This window comes from Castor canadensis, chromosome X, assembly GCF_047511655.1.
Source record: "Castor canadensis chromosome X, mCasCan1.hap1v2, whole genome shotgun sequence".
NCBI lineage: Eukaryota > Metazoa > Chordata > Mammalia > Rodentia > Castoridae > Castor > Castor canadensis.
Window position 1 is genome coordinate 75,258,817 of NC_133405.1, and position 19,689 is coordinate 75,278,505.

Below are 19,689 nucleotides of genomic sequence, written 5' to 3' on the forward strand. Positions count from 1 at the left end.
AAAAACCTTATATTAATTTTGTGTTCTATAATTCCTTGTTTCAGCTAGAGTTAATTATTTTTGCTCCTATGCAGAGAATTTATTAAGATGAATTTTAGGGGATTTCAGTTTCAATTGCAGAAATGCTAGTCAACATTTTGTACTTTTTCTAATGTGGCATTTTCTTTCTTTAGAGCTGTTTCTTATCAGAGCAGTACTTTTATAGCCCAACTACAGTACAAAGTAGCAGGAGAACAATGGTAAATTTGTGAGGAGAATAGAACAGCAAAATGGAAGCTTCTATGGGATTTTTTCAGGAGATTTAAAGAGCCTGAAAAGCAAAAGTATTAAGGCTGCATTGAAAAAGGTACTTCACCTTATAGAGTAGTTAATTGACCTACCTAATGAGGTGGAAAATAGATTATGTTAGAAGAGAGGCAACCCTAGAAATTCTCTACACTTGAAAGAAAAATCCTTGGCAACCAAGTCTTTGTCAGACTGCCCTTCATTATGTAGTTATTTATCTCACTCTTGTATAATGGATGAAAGCTGTTTTTAAAGCAGATGTTAAATTAGGTTCTAGATAAGAAAATTACATTATATTGCCTTTATTCCACCTTTGCCTGTAGTAATGTTGATATAACTATAAAAGTTCAATTCTATAGCTTCTAAACTTTAACTTTTTAGTGTGTATACTAAAGAGAATAAACATATTCTCATGAAAATAATTCTGATGCCATTCTTAATTTTAAGTTTTGGAGGTTCTTATATAATTAATTATTCATAGTATCTTTAAGAAATTGAATATCTAAACATTAGTTTAGCAGTTAATCGTTAAATGATCACATTAATGACCAAAACTAAGGAGAAAACACAAAAAATCTTCCATGTGCTAAAAGGAAATTTCATTCCTTATATATAATTTAACCTATAAAACTAAAATAATAATCTAAAAACAGTACTTAATATATACAGGCCTGAAGTACCTAGGTGAAACTCCCTTGAACCATCAATATACACTTTTTAAAAATGAAAGATGAGGGTAAAATAGGTCTTTTCTGGGGGTGAGTATCAGTGGGAGTAGGGTGGGCATAAGGAAAGTGTGAAAGAGGGTGAATATGGTAGATGTATTTTGTATACATATATGAAAATAGAAGAATGAAACCTGTTGAAATTGTTCTAAGAAAGTGGGATGAGGATGAGAGAGAATGATGGAGGGGGTAAATCTAAGACATATTCTGAGCACATATGTATATATCACAATGTATCCTCCTGTACAACTATCATATACTAATAAAAATTAAAATAAATAAAAGGGGTACTTAATCCTATATAGTTGTGACTGGTTAAGGTATAGGAATTTTTTATGTTTATGTTTTAGGGAATCTAATACCAATTAACTTTAGTTTCAGAACAAATAAAACCTCCTTGCGAATTTGTACTGAAGGGTAGTTATCTCCCTCAGGTTGCCTATTGGCATATGGATGTCACCTAAGAATGAAACTAATTCTAGACCTAAACTGGTCCACAACTACAGAATAGATGACGAGATGAAGTATTAACCCTATGAATTTAACATTATGTGCAGTAAAGATTGGAAGTTTTGATGAAAACGAACACATTAAGGGGTGGGAAAGGATATATAGAGAGAGACAGAAGCTGAGTGAGACAGAAAGAGAGATTTTGGAGTTGATAGCCAGGCAGCATTTTTAAATATCATTTAGGTTATAGTTTAAATCTTGACCAATCCAGCCACTAGAATGAACTAGGAAGCAATGAGTTTTGCCCTGAATGAAACCAGTACTTTTGTGACAAAAGACAGATTTAAATTAACATAAGTGCTTGTCACTGTTGAGTAGATATTTTTAAACATTTAGTTGGTAACTATTTCCTATTTCCCTAACCTATGAAAACATGTATGTTTTCCTGCTAGATAATACTCCATATTTCTTTATGACTCCAAAACAGTTTTCTTTTCAAAAAATCATGTCTTTCATTACGAAAACATGTATCACAAATAAAAAGTTTCCTAGGACTACATTAAAAAACTTCATGAGGAAATGATGTAGGTAGTGGCTAGAATTATGATATAGTTCATATACTTTATATTGAGGAATTATGAAACCCCAACAGTGCACTTCATTTAGAGGACTTGTCTAGTTCCAAAGAGGTTCCCTCTTGAGTATCCTATTTCTCAACCTTCAAAATAATCATATTTTTCTTTCTGATTTTTGCCCAAGTGTTTATGGAATTGAGAACTAGATAGTTACAATATATTTTGTCATTCAGTGATATCTACGCTTGAAATATTTCAACCTGGAAAGTAGTTTAAGTTTAAAAGTTTGGATTCAAAGATTTGGATTATGTTTAAGATTTAGTATCTGAGATTTAGTATCTGCGAGAGTTAAGGTAAATTTCTATGATCTTGTAACTTTTAAAAGTATTTAGTTCATTCTTACAGCTATCTAAGCAATATGAAGTCTTATTAAGTAATGAACATCATAGATTGTAAATCAATTGTTTGAACTCAGTATGGGGAGATCGAATAACCAATGATTTGTTTAACTAAAACATTATTCATGCTGTGAAATGGAGCTATCTTTGTCATCCCATGAATGAAGAGCAATCAGGCAAAATCCCTTAGCTCCAAGCTTTATACTCTGTCATCAGTGATGATCAATGATTATTTTGAAATGTTGCCATAAAACAATTTCACTCAAAATAAAAAATTAAGATGGATTTTCTCAGAAGTATTTTGTCAGGTTATATCATTTAAAACCATGACTGTGACTTCACTTAATCTGTAAACTTTCATTTTCTTTTTAGAAACAAAACTTACTGTGAAAGCCAATCTTTTTTAGATGTGATGGAACATCAGCTTGTACCTACTCTTACTGAAATACCTCCTATAGCTCCAATTATCAGTGGGGATCCCATGCATCAGGTAAGAGTAGTTTTATATCTTTTTTTCATTATAAGTGATTAAAATGCTCTTAAATCTAGTATTTGCTTTTATTTAGAAAATGTGTCACTTATACAACTCATCACTTATTTTGGAAGTTTTTAGCCTTTTCATCAACATAGGTTTATAGTCCTTGTAGCCTTTTAAAATCACTTAAGACACTGAACACTAGCTTAGTCTACATATAATTTCCTTTTGAGTTTATTTTTTGTCCTCCCTTGAACAGCTTGAAAGTCCTAGTATTATATCTGAAAGTCTATATTTAAAGTTTCTTCCAATGTATTTTTTAAAAATATGACTAATGCAAACTAAAGTTCCTTCATACTCATTCACAGCTATGACTTTCTAATATTTAATAGTATTTTGTTTTGAGTAGCAATTGCTTATATGTATAAGATTGGTTTCTAGAAAGAGAAAGTGAAGTTCAGATTTAGCATTTACTACTTCTTTAATCTATTCAAGGGAAGTCCTATATTTCATGTAAAAAAAGATCACTAGCTTCTCTTGAATTTCAGAAAAAAAGCAAAGATTGTCTTTTAGCTTAGCAAAACCAAAATATATTCATGTATGAAAATGTCACAATGAAGCTCATCATTTTGTACAATTGATAATTGCTAATAAAAAGTTAATTGATAATTTTCCCCAAAAAATGATTGAGATAAAAAAAGCTCTTAGAAATTAAAATTGCTACTGTTTTACTAGATGGAAAATTATCATCTGGACAACACTGTTGCAACACAGCATACTACTAATTATCCACAAAGTATGACTCATCCCAAGAGATACACCAAATGGCCTTCTTGTCCTCAGTACTGGGTACAAGTATGTCTGAGCTTTATCTTCAGATAAGAATTTTATTTTGTTTTTTGTTTTAAGGAATTTTATTTGGGGGAGGGAGATAGAAGGGAAGTTGGTCTTTCCATTTCAGTGCACCTATTTTCTATGACTATGGTAAGTTTTACTTAGTCAGGGGAGGAACTATTCTTCCTAATTTTCCCTAAGTGTTCATTGATCCACTTGTACTCTTCTCCTTGAGCATTCTGAGATACATGGAACTAGTGGGTCTAAATATTATTCAAAAGGAAAATTATGATTTTTTCATAGATTAACTAACAGAAAAATATATCATTGAAGAATTATTTATTTCTAGATTATATTGGTACAAGTTAACCCTGGGGAAACCCTTACCATAAAGTCTGATGATGGGACCATTCAGAATATTCAAGGTAAGTCTAAGTATAATTAAACTTGTGTTATTGTATGTTAAAATGAATGAATTTAAATATTAGTGTGAAATTACTAAAACCCACTAATAGCTTTTGGTTTTGAGCTAGACTTAATATTCTTAAATTAATATAATCCTTATAGGAGCTCAACAGACCAACTAGGATTCATCTTGCTTTTCTAACTACAAATTCCATTTGAAGAAGTCTTGACAGGAGATATTGATTGCCATTTACATTTTATTTTTTAAAGGCACTATTTGTTTTACTTTAATATGGAAATTAAAGCAACTACCCCACCGTATGACCTGTGCTAAAGCTTTGAAAAAGTTGATGTATCACTAGTAAATACACAGGACAATCTTTTATGTCTGTTGAGATCTTTGGCACAGTTGTTAAGTTGGAGAATCTCAAAACGCAGTAAAAAATTTTGACTATATTGCACATTCTTATAATGTCTACATCAAAATATAAGTCCATAAAAGGCAACCTGAAACTTAAGGATATGTGGTGTATTTTTAATAGAGTTTTACATACAATATCTAGCATATAGAAGTGTTTTTGCAAATTTAAATAATGTTTTAATGTACATTTTAATATACATGCCTATCAAAAATAAATTCAAGCGCACTATCTACCAGTTCTAAAATGCATTTATACAGATTGTTAAAACTGATAAACAGAATGAGGCAAAAAATATTCACATAATACAGAAACTTTAAAGCAACAGAGGTCAATATGAAAAGGGGATCAGGAACTAGAGAAAAAGTCAGTTAGAGATGAATCAACTTGGGATGTAACACATGTGTACATGGAAGCAATTCTACGCATCTCTCTGTATAACTATCCTTATCTCAACTAGCAAAAATGCTTTGTCTTTCCTATTATTGTTTATACTCTCTCTTCAACAAAATTAGAGATAAGAGCAGAACAGATTCTGCCTGAAAATGAAGGGGGGTGGGGAGGAGAGGGAGGGAGCAGGAGTAGGGGGGAGAAATGGCCCAAACAATGTGTGCACATATGAATAAACGAGAAAAAAAAATAATAATCTCTTCCTAACAGTATTTTCTCCCTTTTAAAAAATTTCAAAACCTATACATACACTTTTAATTTAAAAAAAAGTCTGTTAAAAGCTAACATTTCATATAACCACATATGTGTGTAGTCAGAGTACTAAAACTAGGTATATGTAATATAAATATGTGTCAATTATATACATATGAACATTCAGTGTTTGTTTAACTGATTATATTTTTAAGCTATTCTCCTTCAGATGAAGCCTTCAGACAGTTCATTTATCCATTCATATATTCAAATATTTCTAGCATGTAGCAGCACTGTACTAGACACTTAAACACTTTCTATATAATAATGTATAGGAAAGGGATATATATAAAATAATATATAAATCAGTATTTTACATAAATATATTTAATTCCACATATACAATTATAGATAATAAATTTTCTTGTATAAAATTAATCACCTCAACTTAAAATAAGTAATAAAGCTAATAAGCTATAAATATAAAGCTATAAATTTATTATTAACTATTTCAAATTGAGATGATTATTTTGTTCTTATAACAATTATTTTGTATCCTAAAGTGATTTTGAACTGTCTTAAGAATTTCTAAAAATATTATCATCTAGCAACAAATTTTATATGGTTTCTGTGTATAATTTATCACAAACTCATATTTATTAACTTCTCATTATTAAAAATAAATTGCCTGAAAATTTGTGTCATTAGACTGGTTTATAGTTTAACAGATTCCTATCAAATTGGATCTCATCCTTAAACTCCAATATCTGTATGGCTCTGATAATTTTGAAAATGCAGTCGCTATTGTACCTAATCTTAGGAAATGAATAAGTGGCTCTCAGGAAAAAAAATAAAATAAATTGCCATTTGAGGACTTCAAAGCCAAACATATCTTTAGAACTAAGTACTAATTATAAAAATTTCAGGTAAACAAAAGAATGATGACATATAAAAGTCTATTCTGTACTGTATTTTAGTTGCTTTACAAGTATATATTTAAGACAGTAAGAATGCCTAGTATAAAAGTAGAGCATCACATGAGTAGTAAGTACTGAGTCCTTCTTTATAATATAGTTTCCTAAAAACTATCTCACTTTAGTGTTACTGTGGGAACCCTTAAAATGAAAATTGATTTAAGTTTTACTATATGATATCAGTATAAGAAATATATTTTATGGTACAGAGTGAGACCAAAATATAACTGTGGTAAGTGAGAAAGAACTACCAGAAGACTAATAGTTCATTAGCAATAAACTTGTCAACTTTGTTTTATAATGTAAATTTTACCCAACACCCACTATGTAACTTGATTGTTTTCCATTAGTCATGATGAATTTTCAGTGATTCATATGTACTCTGACAGAGTCGCTTTTGTGAGTAAACAACACACTTTAAAATGGCTGGCTATTGTTAAAGCTCAATGGTGATTTTAACCATGAGAAGTTAGCTGTCTCTGTAATGGACTTTGTTTAAAGTTATTACACTATTTATTATTAATAATTCTCTTAGGACCTGCTGATGTACCTCTGATGTCACCAAGTGGTACTTTGCCACCAATATATCTTCCTCCTGGTTACATATCTCAGGTATGCTAGTGTGGTTTTTATTTGGTGTTTAGCTATAAATTATCATTTAACATTTTTCACTATGTCACTGTATGGTAAGAGAACTCTGGAACACTATTCTTTCATTTTACTGTTTTAATAATTGTTTTCTTGCTCTGCTGGAGATGGAGCCTTATGTATGCTAGGCCAAGGGCTCTCTCTACCGCTGAGCTGTATCTCCAAGCTTTGTTATCATCATTGCTAAAAAGCAACTGCTTTTAACCAAACCTTTAAAAGTAATTGTTTAGGCTGGTGGAATGGCTTAAGTGGTAGAGTGCCTGCTTAGCAAGGGTGAGGCCCTGAGTTCAAATGCCAGTAAACCACCAAAAAACAAGAATAAAGTAATTGTTTAAAGTGGTTGATTTTTTTTTAAACAAACCCACCTTAGGTTGCCTTGCAAATGATGACTAATTTGTCTAATGAATTCAGATCACTTCATATTCAGTAACCTTCTATTTTTTTTTGTTTCTGAGTATGTTAATCCATCTTAATTACCTATTACAATTGCTATAGTAATGGTTCTGATAATATTTATCCTTCAGTCATTAAAATCACTTAGTAATTTCAGTTCAGTATTTCATTCTCAAACTACTAAGGGTTCTTTTTTAAAAATTCCTCAAATACTTATTAACCATCTAAAGTAGGCAGGGAGGTATGACTCCTATAGAGATTGATAAGATGTTCCATAGCCCTGGAAATTTAATAACTGAAGTATGTTTTTTTATGCTCTATCATAGATTTTGCCTTTGTGGCTTATGCAATGTGTCTACTGCCCAGCTGTGAAGACAAAGAACATGTTAAATAAGTCAATATAATAGTTTAATTCCAAATAAAATTACATATTGGTCAATATCTAGTGAAAATACAAGTATATACATTCCTTAATTTAGCAATTTCACTTTAATGAATTTTTATTTACAAATTTGGAATGATATATGTATAATGTCATTCCTTACAATACTGTTTGTAATTACAAAAGATTGGAAATAATCTACATGCCTGTCAGTAAGCAACTGTATGATACATCCTTATAATATAAGAAACTATATACTGATATAGAAGACGGTTCAAGATATGTTGTACCAAAAAAAAAGCACAGACTAGTGTAAATAATGCTACCTTTTATGTAATGAACAGAAGGAAAAGTAATCTGCATTCTTGTTTGCTTATATAGAAATAAAGAAAATGTGAAAGGATTTTTAAGATACTAACAGTAGCTGGCTATTGGGGGCATTAAGTGGATAAGGGTTAGGAGGGAGACTTTTAATTGTATACTTTCTTACACTTTAAGCTTTTCAACTATCAGAATTAACTCTAAAAGCTACCTATATGCCTTCTGCTTGGTTAGTTTTACTTTATTATTGATTTTTGATGCTTTAGGTTTCTAAATAAGCAGCATAGGATGTAAATCCAAAGTTTAGCAGAAAAAACCTTGATAGATATTATAGATATAGATACAGATATAGATATAGATATAGATATAGATATGATTCTGTCTTCTGTCCTAGGTAGTGGAAGAAAATGGAATTCGCAAAATCATCATTGTGCCTCAGACAATTGACTATCACACACCTGTGCCTGCTCCTATACAAGCACCACACTTCATAACACCATCCACTATTATGTATTCACAAGCCCCTCAACTGATGTATCCCCGAGCTCAAGGGGAATTTCCACTGCCTTACATCCAAGAACCTGTTCAACAGCAACTGCTGCCACCGCCACCACCACCAGCAGCAACATTTATGTACCAAGAGCATCACGGTAATACATACTTTTCTTAAATCTAATATCTGTATTAAAGCAAAGTAAGAAAACATTTTAAAAGTAAAGCATGAGTTATCAATGCTACTTGGTCGGTGAAGTAAAAAAGAACTTGAGGTACATAATTTTATAATTATTAAACATCATTCCATTGTCTCTTTTAGAAACATATTCTCCTGGAAAAGCAAATTATAACCAATTTGAAGAAAGGGCTGTGAAGATAGGAGAATGTATGAAGAAAAAAATGACAGAACGCCAAGTTGGTGGACACAAGAATAGCTCTATGCTTGTGAACAAAGCTAATGAGTTGTCAAGTACTTCTCCTTCTCCAAGTACTTACACTGTGGACAATGCTCCACCCAAGGACACTGCTGACAATACATTGAGCACATCCACTGTGAATAACACTTTGAGCATTTGCCCTGCCGAAAATTCTCTTAGTACCAATGCTGTTGACAATACTCCAAACACTTACATCACTGACAAAACTCCCAGCACTTCTTCTACTGACCACGCCTCTAGCACTTCCATCTCACACACTTCTTTTTGCCCTGACACCACTAATGGTGTTCCAGGCTCTTCCAGCACTAATTATGTTCCCAAGACTGCCACCTCTGACATAAGTGCTACTCCAAGCTGTTCTATTTCTGACAGAGTGCCTGACACTTCCATCTCTAAAAATGTTCCCAGCTCATCTGCCATTGATAATTCTCTCAGTACTTCCCGTACTCCCAGCACATCCAATGCTGCCAAGGCTCAGGTTGAGAGCAATCATAGAAAGAAGCAGAATGCTAAAGGAGGCGGAGAGGGCAAGCAAAAATCAGGTGGAAAACAAAGCAAGAGCCAATTATCAAATGCAGCACGAAAAGGTAAAACCAGGAGTTTGGTTTTTTTGCCAATGAATATCCACATCCTAATGTTGAGGAATCTTGGTACATTTTAAATATTTAAGTTTTATTTTCTGCTTCCATTTCATCTTGTCTTCTTTGTAATCCTACTCCTAAATTATTTCTCTAATTTATTTTAAATTTTTTATTAATATTATTTCTGATTGACAATAATTGTATACGTTTATGGGGTACACAGTGATTTTTTGATATACGAATATGACATGGAATTATTAAATCAAGATAATTGACGTGTCAGTCACTTCACCTATCAGTTTTTATGGTGAGATAATTTAAATTTACTCTTATTTTGAATATACAATATATTATTATTATCTGTAGTCACCTTGGTGTGTGCAATATTTCTCAAAACCTATCCATCCTATCTGAAACTTTATATCCTTTGATCAACAAGTCCTCATTCTCTTCTCCCCACCTCACCTCCATCCCCAGTAACCATCATTCCATTTTCTACTCCTATAAGTTCAACTGTATTAGATTCCACATATAAATGAGATCATTAAGTATTTGTCTTCCTGTGCTTGACTTATTTCACTTAGTGTAATGTCCTCCTGGTTCATCTGTGTTACAGCAAATAACAGGATATACCCCTTTTTTAAGGCTGAGTAGTATGCAAAAGCACAATTTTCCTGTTCCCCCCACACACACTTTTTGGCAGCACTGTGGCTTGAACCTAGGGCCTCATGCTTGGAAAGCAGGTGCTTTTCCACTGAACCACTCCACCAGCCATTATCTTGCCTTTTAAAATCATGAAGAGAATAAGGAATGTAGCTTAGTGTTAGAGTTCTTGCCTACTATGCACAAGGCCCTGGGTTTGGTTCCCAGAACTGCTAAAACAAACAAAAACATGAAGAAATAATTATTCTCATGCAAAATGGGTATGCCCCACAATTTTTCTATTTGCCTGCCAGTGAAACACTGCAAATTATAATCCTAACCAGTTCATATGATTTTATTTAAATTGAGGACTTTTCCTCATCTTTTGCTAGAATTCATTTAATATTAATATCATACACTTTGAACTGGTTCTTTTAAATCTTTTAATGTGAATTGTTATTAGGTGTTCTCTTGACAACAATATATTTATAGTGGGATAATAGAAATCTAATCGTTTTCATTTTGCCAATGTAATATTTCATTTTGGGTCTTTTTTTACTTTTAGAATACAAAACAGAACACAGAAAATCATGCTGTTTCAATATTGAGAAACCTGTTGTAAGTAACTGAGATGAATATTTAAGTATTTCTTTTAATTTATTTTCTGAGTCTAAAACCTGCATAATCACTGGTATTTTTACCTGCTTAAAATTTCATAATCTCCTTTAGCAATCTAGTAAGTGTGGCATTGTTAAATATAGAATTAATAGCTCATTGTTCAATCACAATATTTAAGTACCTAATATGGGAAGAACAATATACTTAACATCAAATAAGACTTAAGGAAAGACTATATTATAAATCATAGGTTATAATTTTTAAGTATGCTGTTTGGATTTTTATTATTTTAGGTTTCTGATATTCAAACAAGATCTGCTGTTATTTCATGGAATCTGCATGGTTCTGAGAAATGTGATCATACTAAAGCTCCTGTAACATTTGAATTGGCAATATCTAACAGTGGTAAAAATGGAAAATTTAAAAACATTTATATGTAAGTCTTTTTAATCATTTCTCATACTTCAATTCTATCTGATTTCTATCTAATTTAGATAATGCTATCTAAGCATATAGATCTCAACTTATATCTAGGCTAAATTCTAAAGGTTTCTCAGAAATTTTTTCTAAGTATTGAATGTATTTTTCTACAGAAATAGTTTTCTAAGTAGTGGTAGGTTACCACATCAGTCCACAAAATTCACTGGATCATAAGTATGTTAGAGCTGAAGGTGCATCTTCTATATCAACTGGTCTGTTCGCTTCAGTTTGCAGACTTCTTATTAGACAAGGAAAAATAAAACCCTGCACTTCTTCCTTCTCATTTTGCCCTTAGGTCATTTGGGGGAAATTTTTGTGGGTACACAAGCAAGATCTTTATATTACAATGGAGATTTAAGACTTGGACTCTCATGAATATTTGATTACAGGAGGTAGTTATAAGGTAAAGGCTAAAGTAGCAGGATGAGCTCAGGAGGATGCAGTACAGGACATAACAGAAGCATACCCAGTCCCCCGCCCAACTACTTCTGGACCAGATGGAGATATGCAGTCTGAAAAAGAGTAAGCTAAGAGAGGTACAGTAGGAAGAAAATCCCAAGTGGGTAAGGAAGAGAAATTCCTATGAGTACCAAACAACTAGACAATAAGTCAGAGATCATAGAGCTGCCTATACAATACTTTGAAAAACATATCTTAAACTTTATTTTCCAGAATTTTTCATCTTTATTCAGAGACTCAAAGTGAAAACTTGACCTTGTGTAAAGTTTGATTTCTTTTATAATGAGCAGCTAAAATGTTTAAATTTAAGAATCACAGTACACAATCTTATATATTGGTTGAGGGGATGGGAAAGTGTAAAATGTGGTGAAAACTGCATGCATTACCATGGTTTTCTTTTTCCAGTATTAAGTACTTTACAAAATTATTAGTTTTGTTTTATAAACATGCCTCCCAGAACTGCAAAAAAAAAAAGAAAGAAAGAAAAGAAAATACTTGCCTGCACCTCTGATCACTCTGAGTGGCCTTTGCTTAAAAGTCTCAATTATTTAGCTTCTTTGGAGGGTATTTTAGAATCTAGAGCCTGAAGGAGTTCCTTAAGGTGGTGAAGTACATCTGGGTATTTGTGACTGTTTGCTCAGAAAGACTTAAGTATAAGAATATAATTATTCTAATTCAATAGAATTAGACAGGATCCAACCCCAGAAAAGTTGCATTGTGACAGAATAAATACATTTCATGACACATGGTGTCTTTGAGACTTTTCATATCTACACTATTTAAAATAAGCCAATTAAAAGCAAATCCATGCTATTACAGTGTAAAGAGTATGCAGCAGTAAAATGATAAAATTTTATTTCTGAAAGCTATGTTAATTTGACATGCAAATGAGGTATTTTGAATTATTAATATCACATAAAAATGGGTTAAAGTTATCAAATTTCAAGGAAAATCATGCTTCTTTATCAATTGAATATATAAGATGGGACTGCTTACTTATCTTTTAAATATGCATAGATCCATTACAAACAAAGGTTATCTTCACAGTGGTAATGAAGTTACATTTACTCTACATGATCTGCAACCATCCATGGGCTATTTTATAAGGTAAGAACTCCATCCTGCATAACCTACCCCCAGCATGTTGTGGGCCAAAACTCCCTCAGTTCACTACTTTAAAAGTCCTACAGTCAGCCTAGCTATTTGCCCCCAAACTGACCTTTCCTTCAAGCTTCAAGAAAACCCTCCAAATCCAGCATTAGTTCGCTTTTTTCATTTAGAACAGATAAGAGGGTGCTTTGGTAGACATCTTCAAGGACCCAACTTTGTTCTATCAGCAAATGTTTTTTGATTAACTCTTAGGAAAATTGTCTGGAAACTCAAGTTTGTGATTTAATTTTAACAGCTTACAGATATTATCCTCATTACATTTTTAGAGTCACAACTATAAGAGGCTCAGAACACAAAACTGTGTCTGAAGTGGTTAACTTCACAACACCAGGCTGTGAACCAGACCCTCCACTTGCACCCAAACTGATTAACCGATCGAAGAATAGCCTGAATTTACAGTGGAAAGTAAGGATTTTACTGGCAAAAGCACCTCAACACAATTTCAAAATACTCATTCTACTATAACCTGAATTTTAAATATGGAATTATGCCTGCTTCATCTGATCTATTTCCCTGGCATTTTTTCTTCACAGTAATCTTTCTCTTCTTTCTGTCTAGATCAAGTGTTCAATAAGTTGAGATATGTCAATAATAATTTCAATAATTAACAAAAACAGAATTCTCAATTTCTACAACCTGTTAGTTATTTATAACCATGATTACCAATAAAATCTACCTCTTGATTTACTTAAGTATTTGTTTTCTTCATTGCATACAGTTTGAAAAGTACAACAAAGCATAGAATCTGGATATTTGTTATAAACTGAGTAAAGTACATTTAACTTTAAAATCTGGATTATTTTTAAAACAAATTATCAGCAGATTAATTTTAGAATAATTTATATCACTTTAAATTTATATACATTGTACATATGTACACAATCTACATAGCATGTAAATATTTGTATGCCATAGTAAAAATAGCCCATCTTAATTTTATCTTTCTGATATTTTTAGGGTTCCAATTATAATGGTTCCAAAATAAACAGCTTCGTTTTGGAATGGGATGAGGTATACAGTTTATTTTTTTAAAGCACTTGGTTGTGAATGATTATTAGTGTTATGAATTTGTGTTGTTAACCATACCATTTTATAATATTCTAACATTTTGTATATGTTATTAAGGGTAAAGGTGAAGACTTCAGAAGTTGTTATACAGGTACCATGAAACAGCACAAAATCCTTAAACTGAATGCATCTACAAAATACTCATTCAGATTAGCTGCCAAAAATAACTTTGGCTGCAGGTACATTGAAATTATTTGCAGTATTTAAAAGTTATTCTTCCATAAAAACCTGAAACTGATTTTTCCATCCTAATCTATTTTTTTTCAGTCATTTCAGTGAAATAGCAGTCTTCTATACATCAGGAACTATGCCTCCAACACCTTCACCTCCTAAACTAAAGGAAGCAGGAATCTGTAGTTTATCACTAGAATGGTGTGTTCCAGCCAACACAAACCCAAATGACAGTCTTACTTATGTACTAGAAATGGAGGAAGCAGGAACTGTAAGTGTTCTTTTCGTATACTGTAATCTTCATCTTCAGTTTTAGGTACATTTTATGTGCCTTTCTCACTTGAAAAAAAATTTGATCAGCTTACTTTCTACTTAATTTATTGAACCAGAAAATTGCATGATTCCTGAGTTCTTATGTTCTGGGTGAGGTCAATGCATAGACTGCATAGTCACCCTAGTCCCACAAATTAGCTAAAAGTAGCAGCAGCCATAACTACAGCACAGAGACTCAGAGAAGTGTGTTAATGTCCTCAGCTTTAGGCCTGTTCTAGATGATCTTGGGTGGTCACGTGGATCTTTAGCACCTTACATAACTCTACCAAGATACACACTCTTTCCTCATCTTGGATTCCTGATGTGGGTGGGCAGCTACTTCATTCCATTCTGAACTTCCAATTCTATTCTAAAAGGCAAGTCAATTTAAAAAGGAACTGCAAATTGTTTCACACACATATATATCACTACAGTTTAAGTAATGCAGCTAACATTGAAAAGTGTTCTATGTTGTAATTAATATGCTAAGTACTTCACATGTATTATCTCATTACTGAAAAAAGGGAGCCCTTCACAGTGGAAATTATCTCCATGTTTTTAACATGAAGATATTGAGGTTCAGAAAGACTAAATCACTTGCTCAGGACCATCCAGGTAGAAAATAAGTTGAAGCTACAACTTCAACCCAGGCCTGACTGATCCCTAAATTTATTGTCTTTTGTTTCCAGGGATTAGGTTTTAAACCGAAATACAATGGAGAAGACCTCTCATGTACTGTACGAAATCTTCAGAGAAGTACTACATACAAGTTTAGGGTATGTGGCTATAACTTAAAATTCGTGTCATATTTTAACATAAAATGAATACTCTTTTCTGGAGAAAAATGAGTGTCGTTTTCTTTTAAATTAAGCCCTATTTTGCATTTCTCAGAAGTTCTCACTTAAATATCTGCTTTTTGTTGTTAATTTTGGCAGTATTGGGATTTGAACTCAGGGCCTCACACTTGCTAAGCAGGCACTCTGCCACCTGAGGCACACCCCTAGCTCTAAATAACTTTTTTTATATTTGCAAACTACACATTATCAAACCAGACATTTATTTTCAATGGAAAAAAATAAATAAATGTTCTCTTTTACTCCAACAGATTTTTGCCTACAATATGGAAGGAAGAAGCCACCCCAGTGGAGAAGTAAAATATACTACCTATCCAGATAAGCCTGGATCTCCTAGAAAACCATACATAAAGGGAAAGATCCATGCACACAGAGTCAAAATTGGATGGGGTAAATGTTTTCATATTTAAATCTTGCTTCCTCCATACTAACATTGACTATTGAGAAGAAATCTTTCTCTGATTACCCTAAGCTTTATAAAATATTTTCTTAAACATGTGTATGTGAAATATCCTGCCATAAAAATTAGCTTAGTTGTAAAACATATTATTTTTCCAATTCTCTGTTGGATTTTCTATTGCTAGCTCAATAAGTCACACATGAACAAGTTGTTAAACTTTATATGGGTCCTTAAATATTATCCTTATTCCAAGTAAAATTATATCTAATATAAAGTCCATAATTGGAAGGCCACATCAATGATAAATATCAGCCTGAGAAGAAATTATTTTTATGCAAATTTTGCCCCAAACTACAACAATCACCTTTATATGTTTAGCATTTCAGTCTTTTCCAAATAACTTTATTATTTAAATGCTTCATGTCCAATATCCAAAGCATGTAACTTGCATTATATTTTTATTAATATCTATATGTTAATATATTGTTTCATGTTTATAGCTTTCTGTGAAAAATTATAATTTATGAAATTCCAGTGATAAACTTCATTCAGAAATCATTTTAATTTTATTTATCTTTTCAGAATCACCCAAAGATAATGGTGGCAGACACATTTCAAGTTATAGTTTAGAAGTTAATGAAAATTCAGATGGTAAGGCATCATAATTTTTAAATAATTTTACTGTGAAATAATTTTAGACTCACCTAGAAGTTACAAAAGTATTACAGAGAATTCCCATGTAAAACTTTTAGCTTCTCCTAGTATTAATATCTTCAGGAAATTGGTATTAGCATACTCTTATTGACTAAACCCCAGAACTTACATGGATTTCTCCAGTTTTTTGGTAACAAATCATTATTTACTAATGTCTAGTGATTTTATTGTTAATTCTATTGGGAGTATAATTGTTTAACTATTATAGAGAACTGGATCAAGTAAGTTTCTAAAATGGTTATTTCTAGAATGATTATATATACATATATATGTATATACATCATAAGAACCCATAAAATTTATATGACTTATAAATAAATTGAATAAATTTGTTCTTATTCCTTCAGTGAATCTTTGGAACATAATCTATACTGGCACCATAAGGGAATTTTTATATGATCACCTGCAACCTGGTACTACATATAAACTGAGAGTCTTTTGCACTTCACCTATAGGCCAAAGCCAGGTGAGGAAAGAGAAATGGAAAAGGAAAAGTTTTAAGTTGAGGATTGAACTGAATTGTATTATATTACTAAATGTTTTACAAAATTGATCTTGAATTTAGTATAGTCACAATGTATTTTGTATTTCTCTTAGCCTTCAGATATATTGACTATTCAAACACCTACTCTTGCTTCTGCATCTTGCCGTCGTCTACCCTTAAATGATAAAACAAAGTTCAAAGAAACCAATCTCCAATGCGGTGAGGCTACCTTATGTGATTTGATGACTGTACCTCAATTAACTATTCTGTAATCTTTGTAATTTTTATATATTCAATATTATTAAAGCAGAGCAAATGGTTTTGTTTCAGTATAAAAGCAAACATTGCTTCTTAGCAAATCAATTCTTAGTAATTGAAAACCTAAAATTTTTAATGTCTAAATCAAATTAAGAAGTTACTTTGCACAATATGTTTTGAGTCTTCTGCTACTTTAAGCATTTTCAGAGTTTTTTGTTTTGTTCTGTGTTTTGGGAGAGGGAGGCAGTACTGGGGTTTGAACTCAGGGATTAATGCTCTTTAGGCAGGCAATCTACCACTTGAACCATGCCCCAACCCTACTTTAAGCATTTTAAAATAGATTTATCATAATTCATTTTGTATTTATTTTTATGAAATACCCTTCAAACTATTTGTAGGGGGGTGGAGTGTAGCTTAGTGGAAGTGTGTAGGCTTAGGATCCACAAAGTCCTGGGTTTGATCCCTAGCACCTAGAAATACTGTGAAAATAAGTTGATTTTGTATATTTTACAGGTAATCCTCCTGCTAATGGAAACTCTGAAGCACTTATGCTTATCGAAAAGGCAAAAGGTAGCCAAGATAACAGAAAAGGGCACCCTGCCTTTGAAGAGAGATGCACGGTGAGTAAATTCATTCCTGAAGAGTCCATAGTTACTACTTAAAAGCAATAACTAGGCCTGGAAAGTGATACTGTTCAGTTGGCCCATTTGTACTAAATTTAATTTTGGATGAAAATATGCTTCACTTCTACTGTACTTCTTATTGGGGTGGAGAGTAACCACACCTGCAAAATTATGTGTATGTTTGCTGATTTATTTTTTTGTTTGTGTATTTGTAGCTTGGATCTCATTCAATGAAATGTGAAACTGTACCAGTTCGACACCCTCCTTCTCAATGTGGTACACCTGTGCTAACCTGCAAGGGTCCAACCTGTGTGGTTGTTAGTTGGAGAGTATGTTATTAATTTATTTTTATTAATTTTGCTGATACAAAAGCAAATTAATGGTTTAGAACGTTTGGGGAAAGCCTAGAAATCTGCAAGGAGTCAGAAATTACAATTAGGGTTCCAAATCTTGGACCACAGTTTCTAGAACACACTAGGATCTGATACAATGGTATTATGAAGTTTGCAGCAATAATAATCCTACTCTCCAAATCCTATATTTGAGGAGAATAATAAACTTGGAAACCCAAATAGACCACCAATGGATAACCATCTAATTTTTTTAAATCAACACAAGAGTTAATAAAGTTAAATCAATCTACAGAGCTTAGCACATGCTAGGTAAGTGCTCTACCACTGAGCTACATTCCTAGCCCAGAACTTACACTTCTTTAAAGAACTTCATTTGAGAAATCTCTGATGTTTCTTTGCATGTAACTGCAATAAGACACATAAGGAATGTATAAGATATTGAAACTTTTAAAAACAGTTTGACATCTATGTGAATATTTTTCCATTCAAACAAATCCAGCTCAAAAAAATGCGAATTGGCCCATTTATTTAGCCATATAGGTATATTTAAATTTTTCTTCCCTTTCCCCCAGACTCAAGCAAAGCGTTTTTCACATTGACACAAAAGCCTTAGTCTGTTAATAATAGATGACAGAGCTAATCACTTCAACTTTATAAAGACCAGAGAGTACTAACATGTGTATTTGATCATGCTAACCAATAGTAACATTGAACAATATGAATATATCTATTTACTCTTTGAGTAACCTATTTGAAAATAAATTTTGTGGTACTGGAGTTTGAACTCAGGGCCTTGCACTTGCTAGGCATGTAGTCTACCTCTTGAGTCATGCCTCAGCCCTGAAAATAATTTTAATAATTTTTTTAAAAATTCATCTAATATGTGGGATTAGCAAATCATTTTCTTTTTTTTTTCATTTTTCTTTTATTATTCATATGTGCATACAAGGCTTGGTTCATTTCTCCCCCCTGCCACCACCCCCTCCCTTACCACCCACTCCGCCCCCTCCCTCTCCCCCCCTCAATACCCAGCAGAAACTATTTTGCCCTTATTTCTAATTTTGTTGTAGAGAGAGTATAAGCAATAATAGGAAGGAACAAGGGTTTTTGCTGGTTGAGATAAGGATAGCTATACAGGGCATTGACTCACATTGATTTCCTGTGCGTGGGTGTTACCTTCTAGGTTAATTCTTTTTGATCTAACCTTTTCTCTAGTACCTGTTCCCCTTTTCCTATTGGCCTCAGTTAGCAAATCATTTTCTTAATTTTATTTGAGACTTTTAATGCTAATTATAGTGTCCTGCCTGTATTTAATTGTTTCTACACATGCCTCTATCACATATCATTTGATCAATTGTAAGATTTGATAATGACAGGATCCACAACATCTAATATAGTGACGACTTAGAGAAAGAATTGAATTCCTATGTTTATTGCATCTTTCAGATTCCTGAGTGCAATGGTGCTGAAATCACTGATTACAGACTAGAATGGGGACAAATTGAAGAATCAATGCATTTGATTTATACCGGCCCTTGTCTGCGCTATGAAGTTAAAGGTCTCATTCCTGCAACTACATATTTTTGCAGAGTCCAGGTAGAGCTGACATTTCCTCCAACATAAAAAAGATAGCAGCTATTAACT

General features: G+C 32.4%; 1 protein-coding gene across 1 annotated transcript in view; it reads left to right on the forward strand.

Moving 5' to 3' along the window:
- The first annotated feature begins 2,816 nt into the window (after positions 1-2,816).
- LOC109675770 (fibronectin type III domain containing protein 3C1-like) overlaps positions 2,817-19,689 on the forward strand; it is a 34,135-nt gene continuing 17,262 nt past the window's right edge. The window contains exons 1-21 of the mRNA XM_074062391.1: positions 2,817-2,923; positions 3,644-3,763; positions 4,092-4,167; positions 6,718-6,794; positions 8,321-8,576; positions 8,741-9,445; positions 10,647-10,699; positions 10,993-11,135; positions 12,686-12,745; positions 13,075-13,213; positions 13,766-13,819; positions 13,934-14,055; positions 14,144-14,318; positions 15,049-15,135; positions 15,465-15,603; positions 16,196-16,264; positions 16,675-16,793; positions 16,925-17,030; positions 17,583-17,689; positions 17,908-18,021; positions 19,492-19,641. Coding sequence (XP_073918492.1) covers positions 2,846-2,923; positions 3,644-3,763; positions 4,092-4,167; positions 6,718-6,794; positions 8,321-8,576; positions 8,741-9,445; positions 10,647-10,699; positions 10,993-11,135; positions 12,686-12,745; positions 13,075-13,213; positions 13,766-13,819; positions 13,934-14,055; positions 14,144-14,318; positions 15,049-15,135; positions 15,465-15,603; positions 16,196-16,264; positions 16,675-16,793; positions 16,925-17,030; positions 17,583-17,689; positions 17,908-18,021; positions 19,492-19,641 — 2,949 coding nt within the window. The 5' untranslated portion in view covers positions 2,817-2,845. The remainder of the gene's footprint in view (positions 2,924-3,643; positions 3,764-4,091; positions 4,168-6,717; positions 6,795-8,320; positions 8,577-8,740; positions 9,446-10,646; positions 10,700-10,992; positions 11,136-12,685; positions 12,746-13,074; positions 13,214-13,765; positions 13,820-13,933; positions 14,056-14,143; positions 14,319-15,048; positions 15,136-15,464; positions 15,604-16,195; positions 16,265-16,674; positions 16,794-16,924; positions 17,031-17,582; positions 17,690-17,907; positions 18,022-19,491; positions 19,642-19,689) is intronic.